Below are 27,841 nucleotides of genomic sequence, written 5' to 3'. Positions count from 1 at the left end.
TGGGAGTAAAGGCAAACTGAGAGCTCTGAGGGGGAAGAGGGAATGGAGCTGGCAGAGAGAAAGAAAGAGTGAGACAGAGAAACAGAGAGAGATAGAGAGACAGAGACACACACAGAGAGACACGGAGACAGAGACAGAGAGAAACAGAGAAAGATATAGACAGAGAGACAGACAGAGAGACAGACAGAGAGAGACAGAGGTAGAGCCTGGGCCGTTTGTCAGCCCTCAGATGGAGAGTCAACAGTCCCCAGGTCTGGAGGTGGCTGATGAGGAAGAGGAGGAACAGCTGGGTCCAGTGCCTGATGCTTGGATGCACAGAAGGCAGAGGAGAGGAGAGCAGTGGAAATCTATGGGCCGGTCCTTGGGATGGAAGAGCCACTGCTGCTAGTGAATCCCCACCCTAGCTTTGGGGATAAGAGGCAGGGGGCAGAGATGAATAGATATGGCAGGCAACTATTCATCTCCCAGCTGGGGAGACTTGTTAGCCTGTGAAATAAACTTTTTGCCGGCCCTGCCGGCATTCCTAATAAAAGAATCTTTTGAGTTCACGTCAGAGGGTTCGTTGTGTTTGGGGAGCTGGGTTAGAACACTGTTTTCCACCAAGCAGGAACATCAGAAAGGAAACCTGAAGAGGTTACGTCAAGAAAGATCTCCTACCTTAGTGATGATGTCCTTGAACTGCCCTTCCTTCCAGGCATCTGTGGGATGGTTCATCATTGTAATAATAGCATTATCGTATTCTTCGTATTTATCGTACAGGAAAACCAACTCTCCCCAGAGGTGGGCTTGCTCAGCAGCCCTCAACACCTAGGCGGAACAAAGCATTGTGTGAATTGAAGCATGAGAAGGCAGGCCGCTCTAACCCAACTATTCTAGCATGAGCTTCCAACTTTAATAACTGCCTGGTTTGGCTCTGCAACCCAACAAGACAGACACAGACTTCAGAGGATAATTAGAACTGCAGAAAAAACAATGGCTACCAACCTGCCTTCCATTGAGGACCTGTCCACTGCACGAGTCAAAAAGAGGGCTGTGAAAATATCTACAGACCCCCTCGCATCCTGGGCATAAATTGTTTCGACTCCTACCCACAAAACGATGCTACAGGGCACTGCAAACCAAGACTAGACACAAGGACAGTTTTTTCCCAAACACCACCAAACACTCTGCTTAACAACTATTTCCCTCATCACTGTCAAACTATTCACTAAGGCTGCATTACTATTACTATTAATCTTCTCATTGTTCCTATCACCCATCTCCTCCCATTTATGACCGTGGGACTGAAACTTTGCTTCTTGTATCCTTACAATTTATATTGATATTGTTTCCTGATTGCTTATTTGTACCCTAGGACTATCATTAATTGTTGCACATTATGATTCTTGACTAACGTATCTTGTCTCTTTATGTACACCGAGAGCTTACGCACCAAAGACAAATTCCTTTTGTGTCCAATCACATTTGGCCAATAAATAATTCTATTCTATTCTATTCAGTCAAACATCTTCATGGATCTTTTCCCTGGGTGTCCCAACATATCCAATCCAAAGGGGATCCTGTGTATTTTAATTTTGCAACTGGGTGGGATAATCAAGAGATTACCAGCAATGCTAGGAAATGTAAGCCTTTGTTTCTCGTAAGATGGGTGTGTTAGACAGTGAAGTCAGGACCTTCCACAGGGCAAAACAGATACTCTTCCAATAAATCACAAGATCATAGAATTGTGGAGTCAGACAGGACCAGAGAAATACCTAATCTTTTGCAATGTATAGAAAAACAAATTGTGCCATCTGATCCAAGAGATGGCTCTCTAGTCTATTCTTAAAAACCCCCAAAGATGGAATACCTTCCACAGGGAGATTATTCCATTGTTGCCCAGATTGGAGAATCAATTTTTTAGTTGTTGTTCTCTTTACATGATACCTACGGAGCTGCAATTTGTACACAGGATTTCAGGTCTTCGTACCTGTTCTTATGGGAAAATGGTCTTGACCACCTTACAGACTACAGAATAACAGAGTTGGAAGGGACCTTGGAGGTCTTCTAGTCCAACCCCCTGCTTAGGCAGGAAACCCTATACCATTTCAGAAAATTGGTTCTCCAATCTCTTCTTAAAAGCTTCCAGTGTTGGGAATATCCACAATTTCTGGAGGCAAGTCGTTCCACTGATTAATAGTTCTCACTGTCAGGAAATTTCTCCTTAGTTCCAGGTTGCTTCTCTCCCTGATTAGTTTCCACCCACTGCTTCCTGTCCTACCGTCAGGGGGCCTTGGAGAATAGCTTGACTCCCTCTTCTTTGCGGCAGCCCCTGAGACATTATTGGAACACTGCTATCGTGACACTCCTAGTCCTCTCCATTACATTAGACATGAATTATCTTCTGAACGTTCTTAATCCCCATAGCACATTTTAATGTACCTGAACGTTGGTACCTTGCCTTCTAATTTTTATGATGGTGAACAAACCAAGTTCCTATAGACCAGTGACGGTTAACCTTTTTGACCCCGAGTGCCGAAACTGGTGTGCATGCCGGAGCGCCGGAACCCAGGAGAGCAGCTGGCTGGTGCGCATGCTTTCCAGGTTCCGGCATGTGCGTGAGCACCGGACCAGCTCTCCAGTGCGCAACCCAGAATAGCAGCTGGCAACGACACCCGTGCCCACAGAGAGGGCTCTGGCACGCACACCGTAGGTTAGCCATCACGGCTATAGTCTGCCCTTGTGCTTCGAGTCCCTAAATCATTATTTTCATCATCTGTAGGAGGTGAAGGTCCCTCCCAAAGTCAGCCTCCGGCTCTTCCCTAACCCTAACTCTGTTAACTGCTGCTGCTCAAGGCCATTCTTATTCTCTGTCCTCATCAAGTGTGTACTTTAGCTAGTTCCTTCATGCAGCCCTCTATGCATGAGGTGGCACAGTGGTTAAATGCAGCACTGCAGGCTACTTCAGCTGACTGCAGTTCTGCAGTTCGGCTGTTCAAATCTCACTGGCTCAGGGTTGACTCAGCCTTCCATCCTTCCGAGGTGGGTAAAATGAGGACCTGGATTGTTGTTGGGGGCAATATGCTGACTCTGTAAACCGCTTAGAGAGGGCTGAAAGCCCTATGAAGCGGTATATAAGTCTAACTGCTATTGCTATTGCTATAGGGGGGCAAGATGGCTCTCAGTTCTATCCTCCAAAGCAGATGCTGATCATCGGGGGAGGGGGGGAGATACATACCTTTGGAATGTTGACCCGTGACCAAAACAGCTCCAAGTGCTCCCTCATCTTCTGTGGCTTGAATTTGGAGTAGAGGATGGCCAGTTCGGTGAACATCCCCATATGAGCCCGTTCCAGCCCCAAAGCAGCTTCCAACATGGTTATCAACTCCTCAAAGTAGCCGCGGTCCTTTCAGAAGGGTGGGAAAAAAGGGTGGGGAGATATCAATCACTGTCCAACAGCCGGGGTTTTAGTTCTTTCCTTGTAAAGGTAAGATACGGAGGACATCAGCAACCAACAGGTTGGCCCGTTACCTGGTAGTAATTAATGAGTTCTTCTAGTTCATCGGCATGCACGACGATATGCAAACCGCACATCTGGGCCAAGCGGAATTCCTTCCCATCCACGCAGGCAAAGCAAACCTGAAAAGGGAAGAGGGTTGGAGTTCTGTTTAGGAAAAGGGGAAAAAAGTTTAGCCTCAGATCCAGAGGTGGCATTCAGCCAGTTCTGACAGGTTCTGGAGAACTGGTAGTGGAAATTTTGAGTAGTTTGGAGAACCGGCAAATAGTTAGGCTGGCCCCGCCCCTGCTGCCTCCCAGCTGATCTTCTTTTGTTGCCCTGAATAGGAGAACTGTGCTGGAAAGTGGAGTGGGGAGGGAATGGGGATTTTGCAATATCCTTTCCCCGCCACGCCCGCCAAGCCAAGCCACGCCCGCCAAGCCACAGCCACAGAACCGGCTCAGATCCCTTATTGTCTTTGTTGGGGAGAGTTGTAACCCTGCCTTAGCCCTCAAAGTGGCTGGGTGACTTTGGGCCAATGACTCTCTCTCAGTCCAACCCCACCTCAGCGGGTTGTTGTTGAAGGGAAAATAGGAGAAGGAAGGCGACTTGGATATGTTTGCTGCCTTAAGTTATTTGTAAAAATAATAAAGGCGGGAAAATGAATGAATGAATGAATGAATGAATGAATGAATGAATGAATGAATGAATCCAGATGTATCACTTCTGATTGTACATTTTCCTCTTTATTCAGACTCTCACCATCTTCTGGGGTGAAACCTAAAAGTTAGAGGTGGGGGGGCACGGGAAGCCCAGAACTTACCTCCTTCCAAGTTCTTGTGCTGTTTGCCTTCCGGGCCCCGTCCACCGCTGCCTGGTATTCACCCAAATGAACCAACGTGGAGGCCAAGCGGCCAAAATTGGAGACGTTGTTGTACAGAAGTTTGGCTGCATCGTACATCTTCTCCTCATAGCAACGGTCCCCAACCTACGGAGGCAAGGAGACGTCGGTGGGTCTGTGGTTTATTGGTTAAAAGAAACGGCTGGAGTCCCCCTGCCTAGTTATGCCATGCTGACTGCCAAGGGGTGAACACGCTGTGAAAGGCCACTCTTACATCCTCCTGAAGGCGCAGGATAGAAGCGGTTCTAGTCCACCCTCAGCTGAGAAAGTGGATGAGGTGGGACCACTGTTTAGTTTACAGGATGGGAAAAATCCTGGGGAAAATGGTTAAGTTAAAAGTGAATATAAATATATAAAAGATCTTCTCTGGTGAGGGAGATCTCTAATCAGTCGGCCTACCTAGGACACTCCAAATGGTTTGAAGCTCTCTTCAACCATAGAAGCTGAGTAGGAATCTTTAAGCCACTGTTTCTCAACTGAGCCGAGGTGGCGCAGTGGTTAAAGTGCAGTACTGCAGCCACTTCAGCTGACTGCTAAGCTGCAGTTCGGCGGTTCAAATCTCACCGGCTCAAAGGTTGACACAGCCTTCCATCCTTCCGAGGTGGGTGAAATGAGGACCCAGACTGTGGGGGCAATAAGCTGACTCTGTAAACCGCTTATATACCTATGAAGCGGTATATAAGTCTAACTGCTATTGCCATTGCTATAAACAACTTTAAAGGTGCATGGACTTCAACTCCCAGAATTCCTCAACCAGCCACTGAAGTACATACCCTGTTTCCCTGGATAATAAGCCCTCCCTGGATAATAAGCCCAATCGGGCTTTTGAGCGCATACGCTAAAATAAGCCCTCCCCCGAAAATATTGCAACACAGCAGCAGCCATGAGGTGACCACGCTCGCCGCCTCCTGCACCTCAAAAATAATAAGACCTCCCCGAAAATAAGGCCAAGTGCTTATTTCAGGGGTCAAAAGAAAATAAGGCCCTATTTTTTAAAGCTATGTTTCTTAACCCTAGGAACATTTAAGACCTACGTACTTCAACTCTTTTAAAACCTACCATGTTTCCCCGAAAATAAGACATTTGTTTTCGGGGAAACACGGCAAGTCTTAAAAGAGTTGAAGTACATAGGTCTTAAATATTCCTAGGGTTGGGAAACATAGCTTTAAGACATTCCCTTTGACTAAGATATTCATTAAGGGAAAAATGCTATACAGGAAATCCTTGACTTACAACCAAAATTGAGCCCAAAATTTCTGTTGCTCAGCAAGAGAGCTGTGAAGTGAGTTTCGCCCCGTTTTACAATTGGCAAGTGTCCGAATTTTGATCACATGATGCTGAAGTGGTTGTGTGAGAAAAACACTGATATGTCACTTTTTTTTTGGTGCTGCTGTAACTTCGGACCATCACTAAACAAAGAGTTGTAAGTTGAGGACTTCCTATATCTGCATATTTCCAATTCATTCAGATTCCAATGCTTCTCCCTCTTCCGGAGTTTGGTCTCACTCCAAGCATCCCACATTGCCTACCAAATCTCACTCACACCCCTCCACCTGATTCTACCGCCTCCTCTGTGCTCCGACCTTCAGTTGGCTAGATTACCACTCCAGAGCCTCCTCAAAATCCTAACACTGGGTACCTTACCTGAATGATCCCTCTTGCTGAGTGTGTTAAAGCTGTAACTAAGGACATCAAATCTAAGGATTCTGTGTTTTGCAAACCCCACGAAAAGATCAGAGCAGCAACTACAGCCAGACTCCCTCCCTACTTCCTTTCTCTTACAACCACCTTGTAAGGTGGGTGAGGTGAGAACCCATGACTAGCTCAAGAGCATCAGGGCAGGGTGGAGATTTGAACCAGCTCCTCTCTTCCTCCTTCACCCCTCCGAGGCTCCCAAATCCTGCCTAAGAAACTCCATCCCGTTAACAACCAGCAGACAAGAGGAAGGAAGGGGGGGGGGAATAAAAAATAAAGGAAATGCTACGTTTGGGTGGCAATTCTTACAAACGTCACCCAGTCGCCTTGCAGGGGAGGCGGACGGCATAAAAATTTAATAAGCAATAAATAAAAGGGGCGGGGGATGGGGGAGCTACTGAACTTTCCAACCCTGCAGAGATGGAAGGCAGAAGTCTAATCCCAGAATTAGAATAGAATAACAAGAGTTGGAAGGGACCTTGGAGGTCTTCTAGTCCAACCCCCTGCTTAGGCAGGAAACCCTATACCATTTCAGACAAATGGCTCTCCAACATCTTCTTTAAAACTTCCAGTGTTGGAGCATTCACAACTTCTGGAGGCAAGTAGTTCCACTGATTAATTGTCCTCGCTGTCAGGAAATTTCTCCTTAGTTCTAAGTTGCTTCTCTCCTTGATTAGTTTCCACTCATTGCTTCCTGTACTGCCCTCAGGTGCTTTGGGGAATAGCTTGACTTTCTTAATCTAAAGATTAAGAAAAACCCTCAACCTGCAGATTAAAAAACAAAAGAAAAAAAAAAGCCAGGAGGGAAGCACTCACTTGCTGAATGTGGGCGTTGTTGGGCCCGTTGATGAATTCTTCCAGTTCGGCCAGGCGGTTTGTTTTAGCCAGTGCAAAGATGAGCTCCGTCTCCACGTAGGATTCTCGGGCCTTTCTACGGGCCATCTGCAAGTACTTCACCAGCTCTTCCCAGTTGCCTAAGTGGGGGACAATAAAAAGGGGAGGGGGGAGGCAGCTCCTAGTCACATTGCAGGATCCATTTGAGGGCCGTTCACTTCCTATCTTTCAAAAAGGAGACGGGAGAGAAGGTTTTAACGGCCATGGTGATGCCAGCCTCGCCGGGGCAGTGCTCAGCCGGTGACAAATGTCCCTTTAAAACCAGGACTGGGAAGAGGGGGGGGTGGGAGGAGGAGGAAAGAGAGAGGCATCCCAGCATGTGCAGCCCTGGTGAAATCAAAAAGACTGAGCCATCAGTGTGCCGATTAAATTCTACTTGACACTCGGGCTGTGTGTGGAATTTTATTAGAGCCAAACAGTTGCTCAATTCTTGCACAGTGGAACACAAGCTTCCCAAAACTGGGAGGAAGGGAGGAGGGGGAAAAAATCAGGTCAGCCAAACAATCCACTTCTTTGTCATTCACTCGTTATACTGGGCATGTCCGTTCACACATCTGTTGCCGAATAAATGCACTTCACAAGGACACGGGCTCCTTTCCTGTTGGAGAGGGGACGACGAGTAGCCTGCGTACAGACGTGTGCAGCGAAAGGGATTTGAAGAGAGAACCGTGTCGAATGCGGAAGACGACGCCCGAATTGCATTCCCTCGGGGAAAGAGACGGGGAAAAGGGGACAGCCAATGTTCATTTCAGAGGGTTTTGTTGTTGTGACTTTTGTAATCAACACAAAGGAAATCTAGAAAGCTGGCAGAAACTGGGGAAAAGATGAGTCAGTGGGACCCTAAGCGATATAAAGAGATCCTTGGTGCTCTCTGAGCTTGTTTTCTTGTAGATATTTCACTACCTAACGAGGCAAGTGTTGCGGCCCACCAGAGGAGCTGACAGCCGATTCGGACAGTGAGGAGGTTGGGGAGGAACCTGGGCCAGTCCTGGAGTCTGGGGAAGACTCTGATGAGGGCTCTGTGTCGGAGGCAGAGAGGGGGCCAGGGCCATTTGACAATCATCAACTGCCTTCAGCGTCGGAGATAAGTGGGGAAGAGGAACAGCCAGGGCCTGTTCCATATGTGCGGATGCGCAGAGTTGTTAGGAGAGGACAACAATTGAGGACCAAGGGCCGACTTCGGAAGAAAGGCACACGGGGGGCGCTGAATGGCCCCTCCCTGGCTAGGGAATAAATAGAAGCAAAGGGGAGGGGTGTCTGCAGGACATTAAGTTTTGCTTATTATTGTGAAGCTTTGCTTATCCGAGTTCCTGTCTCAGAGAGACTCCTTGCCAGTTATTTCATTGAACAGCTTTGCCACTGGAAGCTCAGCCTGGCAACCATCCAAGGACTGATAAGGTCTGTTTTTGCAATTAAACCTTAAAAGGCTTATTGCTGGGGTCTTTTCTGGATGTGAATGCCAGGAATTCACATTAACCAAATAAAAAGGGTGGCTTTTTTTTTCGGGACAAGGAGTCTGTTTTGTGATTCTGTTAAGCCTGGGTCAGAAGACTAACTGCCCCGCGGGCCGGATGCAACCTGCGGGCCTCGAGTTTGACACCCCTGATCTAGAGCCACGGGAGACACATTTTGTGTACTCACGAAGGCTACTTCACGGGGAGAGGAAGAAAAACAAGGCCCCCTCCTTACCGCTTGCGTTGGCAGCCTGGACAACTTCCATGTAGGACGACGGGTCGTCTGCTTTGATGTAGGAGTCGATGGCTTCCTTCACCATCCCTTTCTGGAGTTGGGCTTTGGCAAGCTGGCTCCACACCGCCGGCTCATTGCAACGCTCGGCAAACTCATAGGCCCGGTCCAGGTTCCCAATGTGCTCGATCAAAACCTAGGAAAAGAAAGAGCGATAGCTTTTTATCACCAGAGCTTTGCGAAGGTGGGCTCACTTATTAAAAAATCCAAAAGAACAGGGAAAGACTTGACGTAACAGACCTCAAGTCAGAATTTATCCCCCTACCCCCACCCCTACAAAAAGACCCCAAAGGGGGAGACTCTCGGCAGCAACACAAGCGTTCATTGCACGTATCCAGCCCAGGGGGGGGGCGTAGTTTGAGGATCCCTGATTGAATGCAATATAAAAAATGCAAATAATTTTTCTGCGGGGGCCACCAAAATTTTCTCAACAGACCACAGGTGGTCCACGGACCACCAGTTGGTGACCGCTGACCTGGATGACTGAAAATCTCCATAAACTGAGTAGTGTATTGATGATGTTACCTATTTTGGTGGTGAAATGTCCGCAAGAAGACTACCAAGCCCAACAGAGCACCAAGGCCCACGCAAAAAAAGAGGGCGTCATAAATGCAAACTTTAGCAAAGGCCAGATGGGTTTTAGAGGCGCACCAGGAGATGGAAGTCAAGACCAACGATAAAAGCCACTTTCAGCCGTTGTTGGCACGTCAAGTTCGGTTCTGAAGGGCCGAAGTTACCTGGACGGCAGAAGTGTTAACGTCAAATTTGCGAAAGATGGCAAAGGCTTCTTCAAAGAGCTCGTTGCTGATGGCGATGTTGGCGATGTCAGGGGCATCATAGTTATCCAGGCGATTGATGTATTCCATGACCCGGGTGCGATCGGCCTTGATGGCTGTCAGAATGAGCAGATTCTGGAGATTCCTTTAAAAAAAAAAAGCAATTAAAAAGGCAAATGGATCATCAAGACAAGCTGGAGACTTACTGGACTTCAACAGACAAATTTAAGACGCATGTGGACTTCAACTCCCAGAATTCCCCAGCCAGCAAAGTGCATCTTAAAATTATCAAAGTTTGGAAACACTAATTTAGACACCACAGGTCTTATCTCTGATTTGTCTATTTTAAGATTCTGAATAGTGAAAAGAAGTCAGTCACTTCTCCAAATACAGGCAGTCCTTGTTGTGGCCCACTAGCGGCCAGCGGAGCTGACAGTAGATTCGGAGAGTGAGGAGGTTGGGGAGGAACCTGGGCCAGTCCTGGAGTCTGGAGAAGACTCTGATGAGGGCTCTGTGTTGGAGGCAGAGAAGGGGCCAGGGCTGTCTGACAGTTATCAGCTGCCTTCGGAGTCAGACATCAGCGAGGCAGAAGAACAGCTGGAGCCTGTTCCCAGTGTGTGCATGCTCAGAGTTGCCAGACGAAGGGAACAACTAAAGAACAGGGGTGGACTTGGGAGTAAGGCCACAGGTGGATGATGAATGACCCCTCCCAGAGGAAATAAAAGAGGAGCAAAAGGGAGTGGAGTTTGCAGGAGACAATTCGCCTAATTGGTTCATGACTCTCTGTTTTGCATATATTGGCCTGGCAGCTCTCCAAGCCAGATAAGGTCTGTGATTGTTAATCCTCCCTTGAAAGATTTTGTTGGATGGGAATGAGTTTGCTTCATGCTCTTGGAAAGCCTAGGTCAGAACAGTCCTCAACTTACAAGCATTTATTTAGTGACTGTTCAAAATTACAACAGTGAAAAAGTGACTTATGACCGTTTTTCACAGTTATGGCTTTAGTAGCATCACACTTATATTCCTTGTAGCATCCCCATGTTCACGTCATCAAAATTCAGATGCTTGGCAACTGGTTCTTATTTAAGATGGTTAAGTGTCCTGGAGTCATGTGATCGCTTTTTGTGACCCCCAAAATCAATGGGGAAACCAGATTTCCTTAACAACTGCAGTGATTTACTTAGCAACCGTGGCAAGAAAGGTCATAAAACGGGGCAAACCTCACTGAACAGCTGAGTCGCTTAGCAAGAGAAAGTTTGGTTTCAATTGTGGTCATAAGTCGAGGCCTACCTCTATGCAGGCATATACAGAAAGACAGGAAGATGGAACAGGTGGGTAGATAGGTGGGTGGGTAGACAAAACCCATGGATAGATAGAAAGATTGACAGACGCGCAAAATATCAACCTGTGTTCGCTGAACACGGAATTATCCAGGACAATTTTCTCCAGCAGTTCAATAAGTTCATTCGGGAGGTCAGCGGTCATGAACGCCTTGACGGTAACAGAGACCTCTTCGGGATCCTGAGTCTCGGACAGAGCTGTCTGCACAACCTGCCAATCAAAGAGGTTGCAACGGTCAACCGAGGATTGCTTATTCCAAAGTCATCCAATGTGGAAGCAAACCCAGGGGTGTCAGAGAGCATACCTGGTCAATGAGAGGCCGCCGGTAAGGGTTGCTTTCTAACAGCACGCTGGCCCACAGTTCTGGATCCTTACGGCGCACCAGGTAACGGGACAGGCTCTTGAAGAGCGAGTTCTCGTTGCATACCTGGAGAACAAACGGGTTGACACAATGAGGATGAGGGACACCTTTGTTGGGGGAAGGAACAAAGTTTTGTAGTACCAATGGGACAGAATATTTATAGTTGTGGTTTGGAATTATGGGGTCCTTTTTTTTAACAAAAAGCTTTTTTATTAAACACACATTAAAATATTGGACATAGTGTAACCATCCTGGTAATGTCTTTGCCATACATACTAGAAGATAAAGTTAAATATTATAGCCACCATGCTTATTTGCAATTGGTCTATTCAGTATTTACGAATATAAGGATATTGTATTTCCATCCATGTTGATTTATTCTTGTCATACGTTTTTACTGTTATGATTTCGTACATAATTCTACTCTCCATTCTATAAATCTTAATCATTGCTTATTTTGGGTCTTTCCTTTTTTGTTCCAACCATCGATAAAATTTATCCCAGATCTTATAATATTCTGATTCGTCTTCAGTTCTTCAATTCCCACGTCAATTTATCCATTTCAGCACAAATCAGAATTTTCCTAATGGAATTATGAAGTCCTTGATGCTCTCTGAGCTTGGCTGTTTTCTTAATATAATGATATTATATTTCATTGCCAAACTAGGTAGCATCGTCATCATCTAACTGATGATGTTACCTAGTAAGGAAACATTTGCAAGAAAACCAAGATCAGAGAGCATCAAAAACTCCAAAGTTTCACGACTTGGTTTCGGAAACCTGAAAAACAAAGGGGGAAAATAAACCTGCTAGATTTTTAACTAATTTTGGAACAGGCTTTGGAACAGAGCCTAGACTCAGTTCCCCCAAATGTACAGACCAAGGATAGCAATGGCTTTACTTCTCATGAACGAGCAAGCTTAAAGGGCCACAAAGAATGTAAGAAAAGAGGTATTTTCAGAAAGGTCTGTACAATAACTGAGGTCATTCACAGTGGAGAACATTTGTAACTCAGGTCTCAATTGTAGCCATAAATCGAATCCATATACCAGAGGTGGGGAAACACAGCCCTTTTATGACTTGTGGACTTCAACTCCCAGAATTCCTGAGCCAGCTGGGAAACACGGCCCTTTGATGAGTGGTGGACTTCAATTCCCAGAATTCCTGAGTCAGCGATGCTGGCTCAGGAATTCTGGGAGTTGAAGTCCACCACTCATCAAAGGGCAGTGGTTTCCCCACCCCTGCTCTATACCAAAGGGATTCCAAAAGAATGAATCAGGAATCTACTTCCCATCCGTTTTGGCCACCCATTTCCAAGAAACTCACGTTGATCAGCTCCTGGTCACACTGTCCTCGCTCGTAAGCCACGCAAGCTAGATGAGGATCTCTCTTCTCACAGTACTTCCCCACCACACGGCTGTCGTAATAAGGGTTCTCTCGTAAAAACCTTTCCGGGTTGTTGTTACTATCAATGTAAATTTTAGCCAGGGCGTTGTGTGTAGCTGGTTCTTCGCAACCCTCGTGGATTCTGGCCTCTAGCCACGGCAGGAGGAGTTTCAACCTAAGGAGAGAACAGGCATTTGGGTTTTAGACCAGCTCCCAATCTGGGGTCCCCAACCTTTACTATTATAAAACTATCTGATAACCCGGGGTATTTATTTATCCTGATCTTGTATTAGACAGGATTTCTAATGTTGAATTTTCCCCTTTACCAGACGGAGCCCCCTTATGGAGTACTGTGAAGCCATTACCATGCAAACTCTACTGCGTTGTACAGTAGAAGCCATTTTAAGGCACAACAGGCTGCACCTTAACAGAATATAGACCCTGAGGGGTTTTTTTAGGGGTGTCTTACCCCCCCCCCCCCAGTATTTGTTTCCAGAGAGTAAGCCATCTGTGTACCATGTTTGGTTGAAATTGCTTGAGGTGTTCCAGAGTTATGCTGGAACATACACACACACACACAGAGCCATTTTATATATAGACAGATAATAAATATAATAATAAAATCCTTGCAGCTTTTATTTTATTTCATGAGTTCACATATGGAGTTCCTGATCTCTTCTTCTCAAGCAAACTGGTCCAGCCTGCTCATTATGCTAACCAACTCCTATCCCATCTGTGGATTCAACCAGGGTTATTGTCTGAATTCCTGCAGGCTAATTTCTCAACCTATTCCTAGTTGAATGCTTTTCAAACCTTGGCAACTTTTAAGACTTGTGGACTTCAACTCCCAGAATTCCCCAGCCAGCCATGTTCAAAGTACAGAAGAAGAAGACTGGCAGACTGACAAGTCGTAGAAATAAAACAAAACCAAAATAAATATTGGCTATTCTGCCAGCTGTTAGCTCTGGAACTGAAAGATACGATGGAATTCCCAGGAAATTACCTGTTCCTTTTTTCCACTTCGGCGACAAGTTCATCGGTGGAGAACTGGCCTCGCACCACCAGGATCAAATTCTTGATGACGTCTTCAGAGCAGTCCACATCCAACAAGCCACCAATGACCACCGGCAGACGGCTGGGGTTCACCTGAGGCCACCATTCAAGTCAAGTCAATTTCAATTCAAGTGTAGGCTAGTCAGTTGTTTAGATTGGATGTAGCTGCCCGCTCCAGGGGACCCTGTGCCTTAACAGATGGCCTTACCTTTTGCACGTAGATCTCAATATATTTCTGAAGATTGTTCCTATACAGGTACAGGACCAGGTCGTGGACAAAGTCAAAGCGGTCGCAAACAATGATCAGCGGGAGCTGGTCTGTCAACTTGGCTTCCTGCAAACAGAAAGCAAGAATTTGATGGTTTATTTATTTCATGGCTGTCTAGAGCTGCCAGGCTCTATAGCAAAAAGCCAACAGTAAATCAAAACATAATCGCTTAATCTTTTAAAAACACCTAATGTATCAAATATAAATTGGCAACCAGATGTTGTGACCCGCCAGCGGCCAGCCGAGTTGGCAGCAGAGTTGGACAGTGAGGAGGTTGGGGAGGAAGATGGGCCCGTCCTGGAGTCTGGGGAAGGCTCTGATGAGGGCTCTGTGTCAGAGGCAGAGAGGGGACCAGGGCCGTCTGACAGTTATCAGCTGCCTTCAGAGTCAGACATCAGTGGGGCAGATGAACAGCTGGAGCCTGTTTCCAGTGTGCCCATGCAGGGAACAGCTAAAGAACAGGGGTCGACCTGGGAGTAAGGCCACAGGTGGACGGTGAATGGCCCCTCCCAGAGGAAATAAAAGAGGAGCGAAAGGCCGAGTGGAGTTTGCAGGAGACAATGAATTCACTTAAGACTCCTTGCCAATTTTTGCAGATATCAACCTGTCAGCTCTCCAAGCCAGATAAGGTCTGTAATTGTAAATCCTGCCTTGAAAGACTTTACTGGATGTGAATGAGCAGAATTCATAGTAAATTGATAAAAGGGGTTTTTGTCGGGACAAGGAGTTTGCTTCATGCTCTTGGGAAGCCTCAGTCAGAACACCAGACAATAAGTGATAAATCTTTGCATTGATAAGCCCAAGAATTGAACTAGCCAGGAACAACTGAACTCTCATTCAAATCTCTCCATAAAAGGACATGTTTCAAAGTTTCCATCTTTTTCAAGTTCTTTCATGGATCATTCATATTAAAGCTATCCAGGTTTTCCAGCCAGCTCAGGTTCCAGAAAGAGTTTTACCAAAAGCACAAGACCACAAAGGATTACAAGCCTATTCTAAACATTGTATTTATCAGCTGCAGCAATTACCGAGTGTGCAGGATGAACTCTGGGATGGCAAGAAATAAATAAGATATAGGCGTCTTTTTTTCCTCTGCCACAGGCTCATAAATTGCAGTGGTTAAATTCCCAGATATCAAGAGAGAGAATTTTTTGCCAACTGGAAAAATATAAATGCTTCTCTAATTCTGCTTCTAAATACATGTGAATGGATAAAAAGTTGGGGATTGATACTCAAGATTGCCTTCATTTGAAAGGAAGATTTTCATTTAATTAAATGAGATTCTTGCTTGTAAGCCAAATGTTTGAAGCAGTGGAGGGGGTGTGTGTGAAACTTTTAAAATCACTGAATCAATGTAGCACAATCTAGGCCAGAGGCGTCCAATCTTGGTAAGACTTGTGGACTTCAACTCCCAGAATTCCTCAATCAGAATTTTGAGAGTTGAAGTCCACAAATCTTAAGAGTTAGTTATCAAACCTAGATAACCCTGCTCTAGGCTCAGGAGTGATTGGGACAAAATGTCCTTCTCTTATGTTTTCCCCAATGGTCCCTTAAGGGAGAATTTATAACTCCATCCTAAGGTTGCCAGTGCTGGGTTTTTTAATCCATATCTGACTTTTTCAATTCCCTAGCTGGGTTTCTAGTTTATTTTTAATTTTAAAATTTAACCAAATCTACATTTTTCTATACATCGCATCATATTGTAGCTATTAAATAAGTAAAATTAATTTGGTTTAAAACTGATTTGTTGTCTTTTTGTAGTGGTTATTTTGAATATTTCTGTGTAGAATCAGAGTTTATTTCTTTTATTTTTATTTTTTTAGGAAACTATCGGCAACCCTGTTGAAGTCCGCTGCCTTTGGAAGCTGATATGAATGAGGAAGAATAGCTGGGGCCTCTTCCAGTTGCGCGTATGCGCAGAGCTGTTGGGAGGGGAGAACAATGGAGGACAAGTAGTCGACTCGGGAAGCAAGGCACACGTGGATGCTGAATGGCCCTTCCCTGGCTGGGGAATAAATAGAAGGAAAGGGGAGTGGTGGTCGTAGGAGACAACAGTTCGTATTTCTAGAGATTTTGCTCATTGTGTTTCGTGCCACAAAGATTATTTGCCAGAACATGATTTGCAGCCTTTCAGCTGGGAGCTCGCAAGGAACTGATAAGGTCTATACTGCAGTTAACTCCTTGAAGGACAATTGCCTGGACTTTCGGTTGGTGAATGCAATTAATTCACAAGAGGTAAATAAAGAGGGATTTTTTTAGGACAAGGAGTCTGTTTCTTTTTTCTGCTAAGGCTGGGTCAGAACAGTAAGTTGAGGACTACCTGTATTGAATACTATGCCAAGGCTACCAATTAAGCCACACCCCTGCATTGTTTTCAACACCAAATCCTAGGAAGTTAACCCAGAGATCAGCAACCTGAGGCTCTGGAGCCACATGTGGCTCTTTCATCTGCTGCGGCTCCCTGTTGCTGGTCAGCTCCACAATTGATAGAGCTTTCGGTTAGGGCAGGTAGAGGAAAAAGGACAACGCGCTAGGAGGAGACTCTATGGTGGGGGAACTGAACTTCTGGTTGGCTCCACAATTGAACGTGTGGTTTCCGGTTAGGACATTTGTGGCTCTTTGAGTGTTTAAGGTTGCCGATCCCTGAGTTAAGCTATGCATCATTTCCTCTATCTGGTGCCCTACAGCTGCGTTAGGACTGCGCCTCCCAGAATTCTCCAGCCATAACACTACACAGGAGTGGAGACCAAAGGTGTGAGCTGATCAGCGAGGCCTCTAATGGAAAATTACCTGGTACATGTCCTGAATAATCCACAGACACCCGGAACAGCACAAAAGACAACAGACTGGTCAGAAAACGATGGACACAAAGCACGATGATTTGTAGGTTGAGCTCCAAAAAGGTAGTTGAGTGACCTTGGAAACCCTACCTAGCTATGCCAACCCTTCTTGTTTTCTCCCGACAATCCGTGTAAGTGGCAATTGCAACCTTGTGTATAATGGCTGCATATGCCACCGCAGTAGTTTTATCTCTGTTTGTGGCCCTTTAAAATAACACCCATAGAATAACACCAGTGATCTTCTGAATTAGTCCAAGATGCTGGTGCCCCTTGAGCAGAAAGCTATCACTAACAGCCCTCCATCAGCTGGTGGTTGCCTGCTGTCCCTCTGTGGAATTCAGGGGAAAGTAGAGCAGACAGAAGAAACAACCAAGAAAAGACAATATTTGTAGGGCAGGCTGGGGGTGTCCTTGGTGCTTTCTGAGTTTGGTTGGTTTTTTTGCAAATATTTTATTACCCAATTGTTGTGGTCCGCCGACGGCCTGTGGAGCTGGCAGCATAATCAACGGACAGATGGACAGGCAGACATACATACATACATATATAAATTACTGATCCATATTTTCTTCTTTTCAATGAAAGAGCACCTGTCTGGTGAGAATTCAGAAGGGAGCTAATTTTTTATTCAGGAAGGAGGGCATCATATCTGTGCACAGTAGAGGGGTCACTGATTTAAGTGCACTGAGGATGCTTCCTAGTTGGGTAATGAAATGCCTGCAAGAAAGCAGCCAACTTTAGGGAGCACCATGGACACCACATTGTCAGATCTGACCATCTGAAAGCTGGACTTGAGTTTTCTCAGGCTGTTGCATGAAACAGCTGCTCAAAGACTTGCCTGAATAAGCTCAACAAGTAAACGAATAAGCTAAAAAATAAATGCCAGAGTCAAGCTCTGTACCACTATCTGGATCAAAGAAACAAGAATCACCTAGATCGGTTAAGAGTTAATCCATGAATTAGGGGTAAGACATAGAATCCTGGAAACTTGCAAAAATAAAAATGAAATAAAAACTGCAGCTTTTATTTTATGAGTTCAAATATGGAGTTCTGGATCTCTTCTCCCCAGACAAACTGGTCCAACCTGCTCTTCATGCTAACAAACACCCATCCCATCTGTGGATTCAAGCTGGGTTCTCCAGATACCTCCAGCCTCTTCCTCAAACTCTTCTTAGTCCAACGTTTTTCAGAGTTGGCACGATGGATGAACTTCCAACTCCCAGAATTCTAGGAATCAAAAGTCCACCCATCTTAAAGCTACCCAGTTTGAAGCACTCTGGACAAGTCTCACCATGTACAGAACCAATACGGCCTTTAGTATAAGTAAGGTCCCAATAGGAAAGGAGGGGGGGCGTCACTCTTATCCTGTTACCTTAAGGAAGTTCTTCACGCGTTCTGGATCGTAGCAGTTGCTCTCCCTGCAAATTCTTTCCACCTCTTTAATTTGGCCGGTCTTACAAGCAGCTTGGATGTATTTGAAATGCACGTCCGGGTCTTGGCTGAAGTTAACAATAGAGCCCAGGAAGTAGAAGAGACCTTGAAGAAGGGAGTGCAAAAGAAAAGGAGTAATCATGATGTCAGGCCTGCAGTCATATTCCTTTTTAGGATTTTTGGCCTGCCACACACACTATTATTTCATTATGCTGTTTCATTAGTGTAGTAATTGGGAGGGGGAATAGCAAGGAGTAGAATTGCGGAATGTGTTGTTGTCATTCTTTTCTAGAAGCCAAGGTCATCTTTTCTCTCCGCACCTGACCAGAACCAGCTGGGTGGAGATGCCAGAGTGGCCGAAGAAGATTGGACCATGTGATGGATTTGTGGGTGTGGGGATAAGATCATGAACTTTCAACTGGGTGGAATCCCAGGAAGCTTTTAGATTTGGGATTCCACAGTTTGTTGCCAACATGTCTGTCTTATTAAATTGGAACTTTAAGGATAGCTCTGCCTTGGACTCTGATTTAATTCTGCATGATGTTTGGAATGCTGACACATGAACAGAATTTGTCAGAAATCTTTGGAGCTGGGAGTACTAGATTTTGATAGAGGAAGCATATTTGTAGCTCTGGTCTGAAATGAGAGGTCCTCTGAGCTTGGTTGTTTCCTTGCAGACATTTCATTACCTAAGTAGGTAAGGTCATCAGTGCTACTGCTAGCAGGAAGTGAGGTTGCACTCTCCTTTTAAACTGTAGACGTTACCTAGTTGGATAATGAAACGTCTGAAAGAAAAGAAACAAGCTCAGAGAGCACCAAGGACACCTTGTAACAGATTTTTCATTTGCCGGAAATGTTCACTTGCAGCCACAATGCAATTGCTTTTAATTAAACGTTAAGTGTCAGTCTCATTGACTGACGCTGAAATAACAAAAGCAGATCGAAAGCAGCTTTCTCCAACCTCATTTCCTCCCTACAGGGAGTCCTCAACATACAAACATAATGGAGCATGCCCATTACGGTCCTTATGATATGATGGAAATTCAACAGGTCAGTCATGTGACCAATCTGATTTTACGACTTTTTTTGCAGTGGTGGTGGATGAGTGAATCACCATGGTTTATTCTGGGTGTGGTCTTGCTGAAAACGGCAATAAATAAATGCCCTTTTTGGCAAAACCGTCATAAAATGCTGTTACAAGGATTTATATTCCTTGCAGACATCTGGTCGTTAGCACTCTCTCTGAGGATCGTTGAGGTCACTTGGAGGGTTATCTGTGCTCTCAGGGTCACCTAAATAGTGCAAATGGGTGTGGAACCTCCAAGCAGCCTCCACAACTCTCAGAGACAGTAATAACGACCAGATGACTGCAAGGAATATAAATCCTTCCATCCTCCACCATTCAATCAGAACTGGAGAAGCTTCTTGGATGAGAAGCAAAATGTCTTCAAGGAAAAACAAAGTCCAGTTGCCTTTTGTAAAAGCACCTTTGAGATAAAAGAGGACAGCCACAACTGAAATAATGTGATGGCCACCACTGTGATATGCCCATTCACTTGTCTTTACCAACCAAAGAGGACAAGACAATGACTTCAAGAGATGCGCCCATCTCAATGGACCAGGGGACAGCCCCAGCTTTGTAGCGGCTCACAATGGCTGCCTTCCCAGCTGCCAGTTTGGGGATCTTTCTCCAGATCAATCAGGGAGTTTGCTGGCTCCCTGAGACCAGCGAAGTGTGCTCCCCATGCTTATTGCCCCTACGAGGCAATTTAGGTCCAATTCGGACCACCCGGCAGCTGGGATATTGATGGTCCCATGGAGCTTCCCGTGAGTTGCCGTTGTCTCACCACGACATCAGCCCTGCCCTCCAAATGCGCTCATCTCAATGGACTAGGGGACAGCCAGAAGGAACCAAGGCACTCAGCGATATGGATTCAGAACTTGAGTGTGGCGTGGGAACCCAACCGACCTACCTTCAAAACTCTTGAATGATTCAAAGAGCTCGATGAGCGACTGAGTTGAAAGCTGCTCGTGGTACTTGGAAGCCACCTGGACGCAGATCTGCAAGTTCTGGCGGATGTTTGCTGACAGCATCGCCCGCAAGCATTCCAAGGAATCTTCCACGGAAAGGGAGCCAAAGTAGTTCACCAGCCACTGCAAGAGAAAGGAGTCGTTAGAAAGGACCTCGGATTTTCTTAAGGTTCTTTATGGCAGAAATATGCAGACCTGGGGTGATGAAACTTTACAACTAGGATGGGATTTTAATTCCCAGAATTCTCAGCCAGAATCGGCAATGGTAACTCGCTGCACAGAGCCGCTTCTGGTGAGATGGTTTCTTATATAAATGTGGTCAAATGTCACCTTGATCCCCACAGTGGAGGAATGGCTGCAAAATTGGATGGAGTTAGCAGAGATGGCTAAATTGACTGTTTTGGTTGAAGAAAAAAACAATAATAAATACTTTTATTTCTACTTGGAAACCACTTCTGGACTTTGTGCTTGAGGTGGGGAAAAAAATGAAACTTTGATTTTGGGTTTTATCCATTAGATAGATTTGTTGTTATAGAAATGGCTAGTTTATAATATTATGTAAAAGTCAAAAGTTGAGGTTTGATGTTAATGCCTTATTCTACTGAACTGAAGGGAGTCGGAAGTCAATGTCTTTTATTTTTATTTTTTCCCTTTTCGTTCCCCCACTTTTCCCTTCCCTATTTTCCCTACTATTTACTTTTATATTTTCTTTGTATGCTACATTATAAACTAATAAAAACTGTTTAAAAAATAAGTGTGGTTAAATGAATGGATTGGCATTAACAGCAATAGCACTTCTACCGCTTCACAGTGCTTTGCAGCCCTCTCTAAGCGGTTTTCAGAGTCAGCATCTTGACACCAACAATCTGGATCCTCATTTTACCCACCTCGGAAGGATAGAAAGCTGAGTCAACCTTCGAATCCCGTCAGGATTGTATTTTTGACAGTAAGCAGAGTTAGCCTGCAAAATGGCATTCTAACCACTGAATCACTTGGTGCCTTACTTTCCAGAAGCTGTTAAAAACTTTTCAGAGCACATTTGGGGTGCAAAATCATGCCATTGCTTATGGATTGAATGCTTGTACTTTGAAGCTTGATTAGATAGTTTTTATACTTCGGTTTAATGTTTTACTTTGCTGCTTTTATTGTCTTGTCTTGGGATGTAAACAACCAAAAACCTCCATTGCTTGTGGCGGAAATAAATTAAATAAAGATGTACATTTGTGCATTTGATGCACAGGCAGTCCCCAGCTTACAACCATTCATTTAGTGACTGTTCGACGTTACCATGGCACTGAAAAAAGTGACTTATGACCAGTTTTCACACTTACGACTGTGGCAGCATCCCCATGGTCACATGTTCAAAATTCAGAATGCTTGTGAACTGGCATGTCTTGATCACAGTTGCAGTGTCCTGGGGTCATGTGATCCCCTTCTATGACCTTCTGACAGGCAAAATCAATGTGGAAGCCAGTTTCACTTAACAAGTGAACTGTTACTACTGTGTTTCCCCCAAAATAAGACAGGGTCTTATTTTCTTTTGACCCCAAAATAAGCACTTGGCCTTATTTTCGGGGAGGTCTTATTCTTTTTGAGGCGCAGAAGGCGGTGAGCGTGGTCACCTCGTGGCTGCTGCTGCGTTGCAATATTTTTAGGGAGGGCTTATTTTCAGGGAAAGGCTTATTTTAGTGCATGCACTCCAAAGCCCGATTGGGCTTATTATCGGGGGAGGTCTTATTTTCAGAGAAACAAGGTAACTTAACAACTACAGTGAGTCACTTAACAACTGTGGCAAGGCAGGTCATAAAATGGGGCAAAACTCACTTAATAATTGTCTTGCTTAGCAATGGACATCTTGGGCTCAGTTGTGGTCAAGGACTACCTCTACTGCCACCTCTAAATAGAGTAATCCTTCCCGAATGTAGTTGAACTTCGATCTCTCAGCAAAGGCCAAAGTTCTCTGAAATGGCCTCCTCTTGAAAGGTGAGAATAGTCCCATTGTTATTAGACTTCTGGAAACCGATTAAGTCTGAATTATTTCAGGGGACTTTGGAATGAATAATGATGCTGTAAAGATTACACTAGGTGGTTTTAAGTTGCCATATTTTTTTGGACTATAAGATGCAATGGTGTATAAGATGCACCAAGATGTTGAAGAGTTAAGTAAGAAAAAAAAGTGTCTGTCCTCCATGGCCCCCAGGACCACTGGGCTGGCTTCAGCAGGGCTGGGGTAAAAACGCTGTTTTTGCGAAAAACAGGTGGAAAATGGACCGTTTTTTTGCAAAACGGGGGCATTTCCCCCTTCCCTACTGAAGCCTGCAAAGTGCTCCTGGGGGCTGGAGGGAGGGGAAACTGTCTCAATTGTTGTGAAAAATGGCCCATTTTTCACAAAATGGGGTGTGGGGGTGGGGCTTCGGGAGGCCAAAAATGTCTGTATTTGGTGTATAAGATGCACCAACATTTCCACGCTCTTTTAGGGGAAGAAAAAGGTGTGTCTTTTACTCCCAAAAATACGGTAACTTCATTTTAATTTACCATGTACATTTTGATCATTGCGCTGTATGACTGCTGCGAACTGCCAAAAGTCATAGCAATAGCAGTTAGACTTATATACCACTTCATAGGGCTTTCAGCCCTCTCTAAGCAGTTTACAGAGTCAGCATATTGCCCCCAACAACAATCCGGGTCCTCATTTTACTCACCTCGGAAGGATGGAAGGCTGAGTCAACCCCGAGCTGGTGAGATTTGAACAGCCTATCTGCAGAACTGCAGTCAGCTGAAGTAGCCTGCAGTGCTGCATTTAACCACTGCGCCACCTCGGCTCATAAGATGGTGCCACATGGCAATTACATTTATTCAATCTTTATTCACCACCCATCTGACTTCAAAGTGACTCTGGGCAGTTTACAGCATTAAAAAAACATTAAAATCATCAAAGGTAAATATCCCTAATATGTAAAGTAAGTATACTTTCACCCCAGTACCTCGGGGTTGAGAAGGTGAGTGTGAACCACGGCTCGCTTGATGTCGTACAAGTCAGTGAAATGTTCCAGCGCCCTTTGGAGGAGACCGGCTTTCTCGCACAGTTGAGCGATGTGGGCTCGGTCGTAGTGGGTAAACATCTGATTCCCCAAGATGGCATCGGCGACCTGAAAGAGGAGATTTTGCTTGAGAAATAGAGTAAAGAATCAGAGTAACCAGATCCTTTTGAGAACCAGGTGCAAAACCTACCTGAGGTGCATGCATTAGATTCATTTCAAGCAAACGAGTTTGCAAAGGCCCTTCGGATGGACGGTTGTTTTTCAGGGCATCCAAGAGAAAAGCTGTACACTGCTGGATCAGGTTGTATTCCATGAACACATCGACTATCTGCAAAATGAAATAAAAGAGAGCACTTGTTTTAGATTCTTCCCACCCAAGGCAGATAAAGCCTTGTACAAACATTCCAGCAATATAAGGTTATCGAATTCAGATAAATCATCCATGCTTAAGGCGCCAAATGCATGTCATAATCCCCCCCTCATTAGAGGTATGCAAAGCATTTCAAATTTGAAACCATTTTTAAACAGTTTTGATGTCTTTAGTGGTGTTTTAACTTTCAGCCTGCTCTATTTGCATTTGAAGCATATATTTTGAGCACAAAATGAGGGCTTTTCAAGCCCAGGACATTCCTAGTAAAGAGCTTAAAATGGAAAACAGAGCTGTATAGCAATAGCACTTAGACTTATATACCGCTTTACATACCTCTCTAAGCGGTTTACACAGTCACCATATTGCTCCCAACAATTTGGATCCTCATTTTACCCACTTGGGAAGGATGGAAGGCTGAGTGGACCTTGAGCCTGGTGAGATTCGAACTGCCAAATTGCAGTCAGCTGGCAATCAGCAGCCATAGCCTGCAATACTGAATTCTAACCACTGCACTACTGTAGCTCATGAAAGGCTAAAGGCTTCATTTCTGATGTTTCATATACAATGAATATGCACCTGTTTTTCACAAAACCTGTTTTCACTTTAGTGTCAAATCCTGATGCTGTACAACAGTGTTTCTCAACTTTAAGATGTGTGGACTTTCAACTCCCAGAATTCCCCAGCCAGCATGCAACAGCTTAAAGTTGCCAACCTTAAAAGCAAAACTGCTGTAGAATCGTACAGAATTCAAAGATTGCTTTGAGGATCCCCTCAAATCAGAGGAATATTCTTATACATCTGCATGTTCTCAAGAGGCCAAGTGAAAGATTTAGCAAGCAAGGACCTGTTTCCGTCAAGAAATGACTGCTGAGACTTCACCTTCCACCCGAGGTCAGGAGAACATGAGATCTGTGCAGCCCCCAATTGCTTGGTCTTTCACTGGGGCTCAAGCATACTCCAGAATTTTTTTGTTCTCTTACATATCATTTTAAGTATGCATTCACATAATGGTTATTCTTCTTTACATTTATCATTCTTATACATTTATTATTTCATTTAATAGGTTCTAACATACAGTTTGGGTTGGTTTATTTACCATCCTTCCTCCTGTTGTAACACCACTTTGTTTTCCCTTTCTTTTCTCCCTCCCTCTCTTCTCTACTTCCTTCCTTCCTCCTCTCCTTCCCCTTCCTTCTTCCCTTACCTTTTTCCTACTCCTACCCTTCCTCTTCCCCTTCCTACCCTCTCTCCTTCTCTTCCTCTCCCTTCCATCCTCCTCCCTCAAAGTCTTATATAGTCATTCAATTTATGGGCAAGCTGAGTTTAAAGACCACTCTTATACTTATGGCTCAGAATGGTTAAGAACCGTCACATTCCCACATGCTGAATGCTCTGCAGCATGGTTATGATCATGCTTGCTCATTGGCACCTTTACTGTGTTGTGAGTAACCTTCACAACAGGGCACACGCTCCAAATTTTGAGATTGCAACACTCCCAAATTTCCTGCTAGCATCGCTCAAGGTTACACAAAGAACGAAGAGTTCAACGACTGGAAATGATAGAAACATCCATGTGGAAACAGGATTCTTGGAGAAACTGAAATGTTCCTTTTAGATACAACAGTGCGAACAGACTTTATAGGAAACCGAGGACCTGCAGGATAAAGCCTGCTGGAGAGAATGGACAGAGATCCCAAATGTCTCTCTCTCTTTCAAGATATTTCCTTACTTGGGTAATATCTGCCAGAGGTTCTTCGTCCTGCACCAACATCTGGGCAAACTGCTGTCCTTGGTCCGGGCTGATCCGCATGACGTTTCTCAAGAGGAAGATCCAATCTGGAGTGTAGCCAACCTAGGAAGGGCATGTGCATGCCCCCCCGAAAAAAAGAAATATTTTGTTAGCTTTGCTGCATTCTTTATGCTGGAGTATGAGAGCATCCTGGGATTGTCTGCATTTGGCTCGGTCCCTTTCTAGACTGAAAACAGAAAAAGCTCAACCCAATTCGTCTCCTTGCAGAGTTCGCAGACCCCGAGATTTTATTAACAAAGGAAAATATTTACAACAGGGTTGAAATAAGGGGTCATTGGTGCTCTCTGAGCTTGGTTTTTTTTTAAAGTTTTTATTTTCATACAAATAACCACATGTATACCATTACATCATAACCAACACTATTTTGTATTATTCAATATTATATCAATTCCTCTTACCATCAACCCTCAAAGACTATTATTTGCTCTTCTGCTTTCTATTCACCATATTGATAGCCTATCCATCGCTTTCTTGCCTCTTCTCCCTCTCTCCTTCTCCCTACCTCCTTTCTTCCCTCTATCATCCTTCTCTTCTCTAATTCCCCTTCCTTCTCCTCTCCCCTCTTTCCACTCCTTCTTTCTCTCCTCCTCTCCCCCCCCCCTCTTCCCTCTCTTCTGATGCCTCTCTTCCTCCTCTCCTCTCCCTTCTCTCTTCCAATCTCTTCATCTCGCTTGCATGGTGTATTTCAGCGTCTGAGCAGGCTCCATTTAATGCTGATTGTATTAGTAGTTTCATTTCAATAAACATCTTTCATATTACCATTTTTAACATATATCCTTTTTTAAAAAATATATATACATATATGGCAATTACATTTTTATGCCCCCCCCAAAAAAACTTATTTTTTGGCCAAAGTGTGGGCCTCGTTAGTTTCCAGCTGTTCTCATAATAATATTGTATAGTTATACATCATTACATGCCCCAGGCTTTTAGTTCTCTCTTTATAAACTCAGTTATTTTTTTCATCAAAAATATATTTCAAGTTCCCCCTCCATTTTTCTCCCATATCATTACTTAGCTTACATTTAATTATCTTTTCATTGCAATCCTTGCTATTCAATGCTTATTACAATTCTATTAATCTGCTACATAACATGGCAGGCAACATTCACCTACTTATATTCATCTTCTAAAAAGTTCTATATGTACTTGTCTGCATTATATCCATATTCCAAATATTTTAACTTATATGTAATTATCTTTTCATTATCATCTTTATTATTCAGTCAATTAACGACTCCTCTCTGAGCTTACCATATTTTTCAGAGTATAAGACGCACCTTTTTCCCTCAAAAAAAGAGGCTGAAAATCTGGGTGCATCTTATACACTAAATACAGCATTTTCTGCCTCGTGAAACCCCACCGCCTTTACAAAAATGGTCATGCATAGCTTGTAGGAGGCTTTCAGAGAGCTCCTGGGGGCTGGGGAGGGCAGAAATTAGCAAAAAACGGGCCGTAAGCTTCCTAATGCCCTTTTTGACATAAAATAGGCCCGTTTTTGCGAAAAACGGGCACTTTTTTGCTCGTTTTTGAGACCATTCACACACACACCGGAATACTCTACAAGACTCCTGAGGGCTATTCATGCCCTTTTTTGAAAAAAATGGGCCCATTTTTGCAAAAAACGGGCCATTTTTAGCAGGTTTGCAGAGTGCAAAAACTTTTTTTTTAATTTGCCTCTTCAAAACCTTGGTGTGTCTTATACTTCAAAAAATACTGTAGTTGTTTTCTTGCAGACCTTTCATTACCCAAATTGGTAACTGGTAAACATCTGCAAGAAAACAACCAAAAGCTCAGAGGGCACCAACAACGCCTCACCCCAAGATCCCATGCTCAGAACCAGCCTCATAGGAGACTTTATTTTTCAGTTTGTTATCTGCTGTTCCTACCCCTTGTGGTTTTCGTCCTTAAAAGGACTGAGAAGCATGGCTTCCTGTTGTGGTTCTACATAAAGTAGGTCAGGGGCCTGCAACCTGCGGCTCTAGAGCCACATGTGGCTCTTTCATCCCTCTGCTGCGGCTCCCAATCACTCAAAACACGCATCACAACTGCCAATTTGCGATACCCGCCCGGCATGTGATTTATTGAGGTTTTCAATCTTTTTTTTTTTTCAGGGGTCAAAATGTTTTTGTTGCATGCAGAAATAAAAATTTGTTTTCTCTGCAGCAGTTCATTGATTTCATAAATGCAACACACGCTATCATTTTTTTATATACATAGCGTAAAGGTAAAACAAAATATATGCAGTGCTATCTTCATTTTAGATGTCAAAAGGGTTTTGTGGCTCCCGGTGTTTTCTTTTTTGTGTGAGACAGGTCCAAATGGCTTTCTGGAGTGTTTAAGGTTGCTGACCCCTGAGCTAGGTGTTGTATGTCTTTTGCAACAGAGACGTGGCCTAGGAATTTTGGACACAGAATCAGAAGAG

General features: G+C 44.4%; 1 protein-coding gene across 1 annotated transcript in view; it reads right to left on the bottom strand.

Moving 5' to 3' along the window:
- The window catches only part of CLTC (clathrin heavy chain), a 110,781-nt gene that overhangs the window by 17,532 nt on the left and 65,408 nt on the right, over nt 1-27,841 (bottom strand). The window contains exons 10-26 of the mRNA XM_032217115.1: nt 25,336-25,458; nt 23,427-23,564; nt 23,180-23,344; nt 20,138-20,318; nt 18,106-18,269; nt 13,837-13,962; nt 13,579-13,721; nt 12,516-12,750; nt 11,133-11,255; nt 10,893-11,038; nt 9,449-9,632; nt 8,655-8,847; nt 6,888-7,045; nt 4,299-4,463; nt 3,511-3,618; nt 3,218-3,385; nt 658-807 (exon numbers count right to left, since the gene is read on the bottom strand). Of these exons, the coding sequence (XP_032073006.1) occupies nt 658-807; nt 3,218-3,385; nt 3,511-3,618; nt 4,299-4,463; nt 6,888-7,045; nt 8,655-8,847; nt 9,449-9,632; nt 10,893-11,038; nt 11,133-11,255; nt 12,516-12,750; nt 13,579-13,721; nt 13,837-13,962; nt 18,106-18,269; nt 20,138-20,318; nt 23,180-23,344; nt 23,427-23,564; nt 25,336-25,458 (2,670 nt within the window). The remainder of the gene's footprint in view (nt 1-657; nt 808-3,217; nt 3,386-3,510; nt 3,619-4,298; nt 4,464-6,887; nt 7,046-8,654; nt 8,848-9,448; nt 9,633-10,892; nt 11,039-11,132; nt 11,256-12,515; nt 12,751-13,578; nt 13,722-13,836; nt 13,963-18,105; nt 18,270-20,137; nt 20,319-23,179; nt 23,345-23,426; nt 23,565-25,335; nt 25,459-27,841) is intronic.

This window comes from Thamnophis elegans, chromosome 4 (genome assembly GCF_009769535.1).
Source record: "Thamnophis elegans isolate rThaEle1 chromosome 4, rThaEle1.pri, whole genome shotgun sequence".
Lineage (NCBI taxonomy): Eukaryota > Metazoa > Chordata > Lepidosauria > Squamata > Colubridae > Thamnophis > Thamnophis elegans.
Note: the sequence above shows the minus strand (reverse complement) of the source record. Positions and strands in the feature narration are given on the sequence as shown.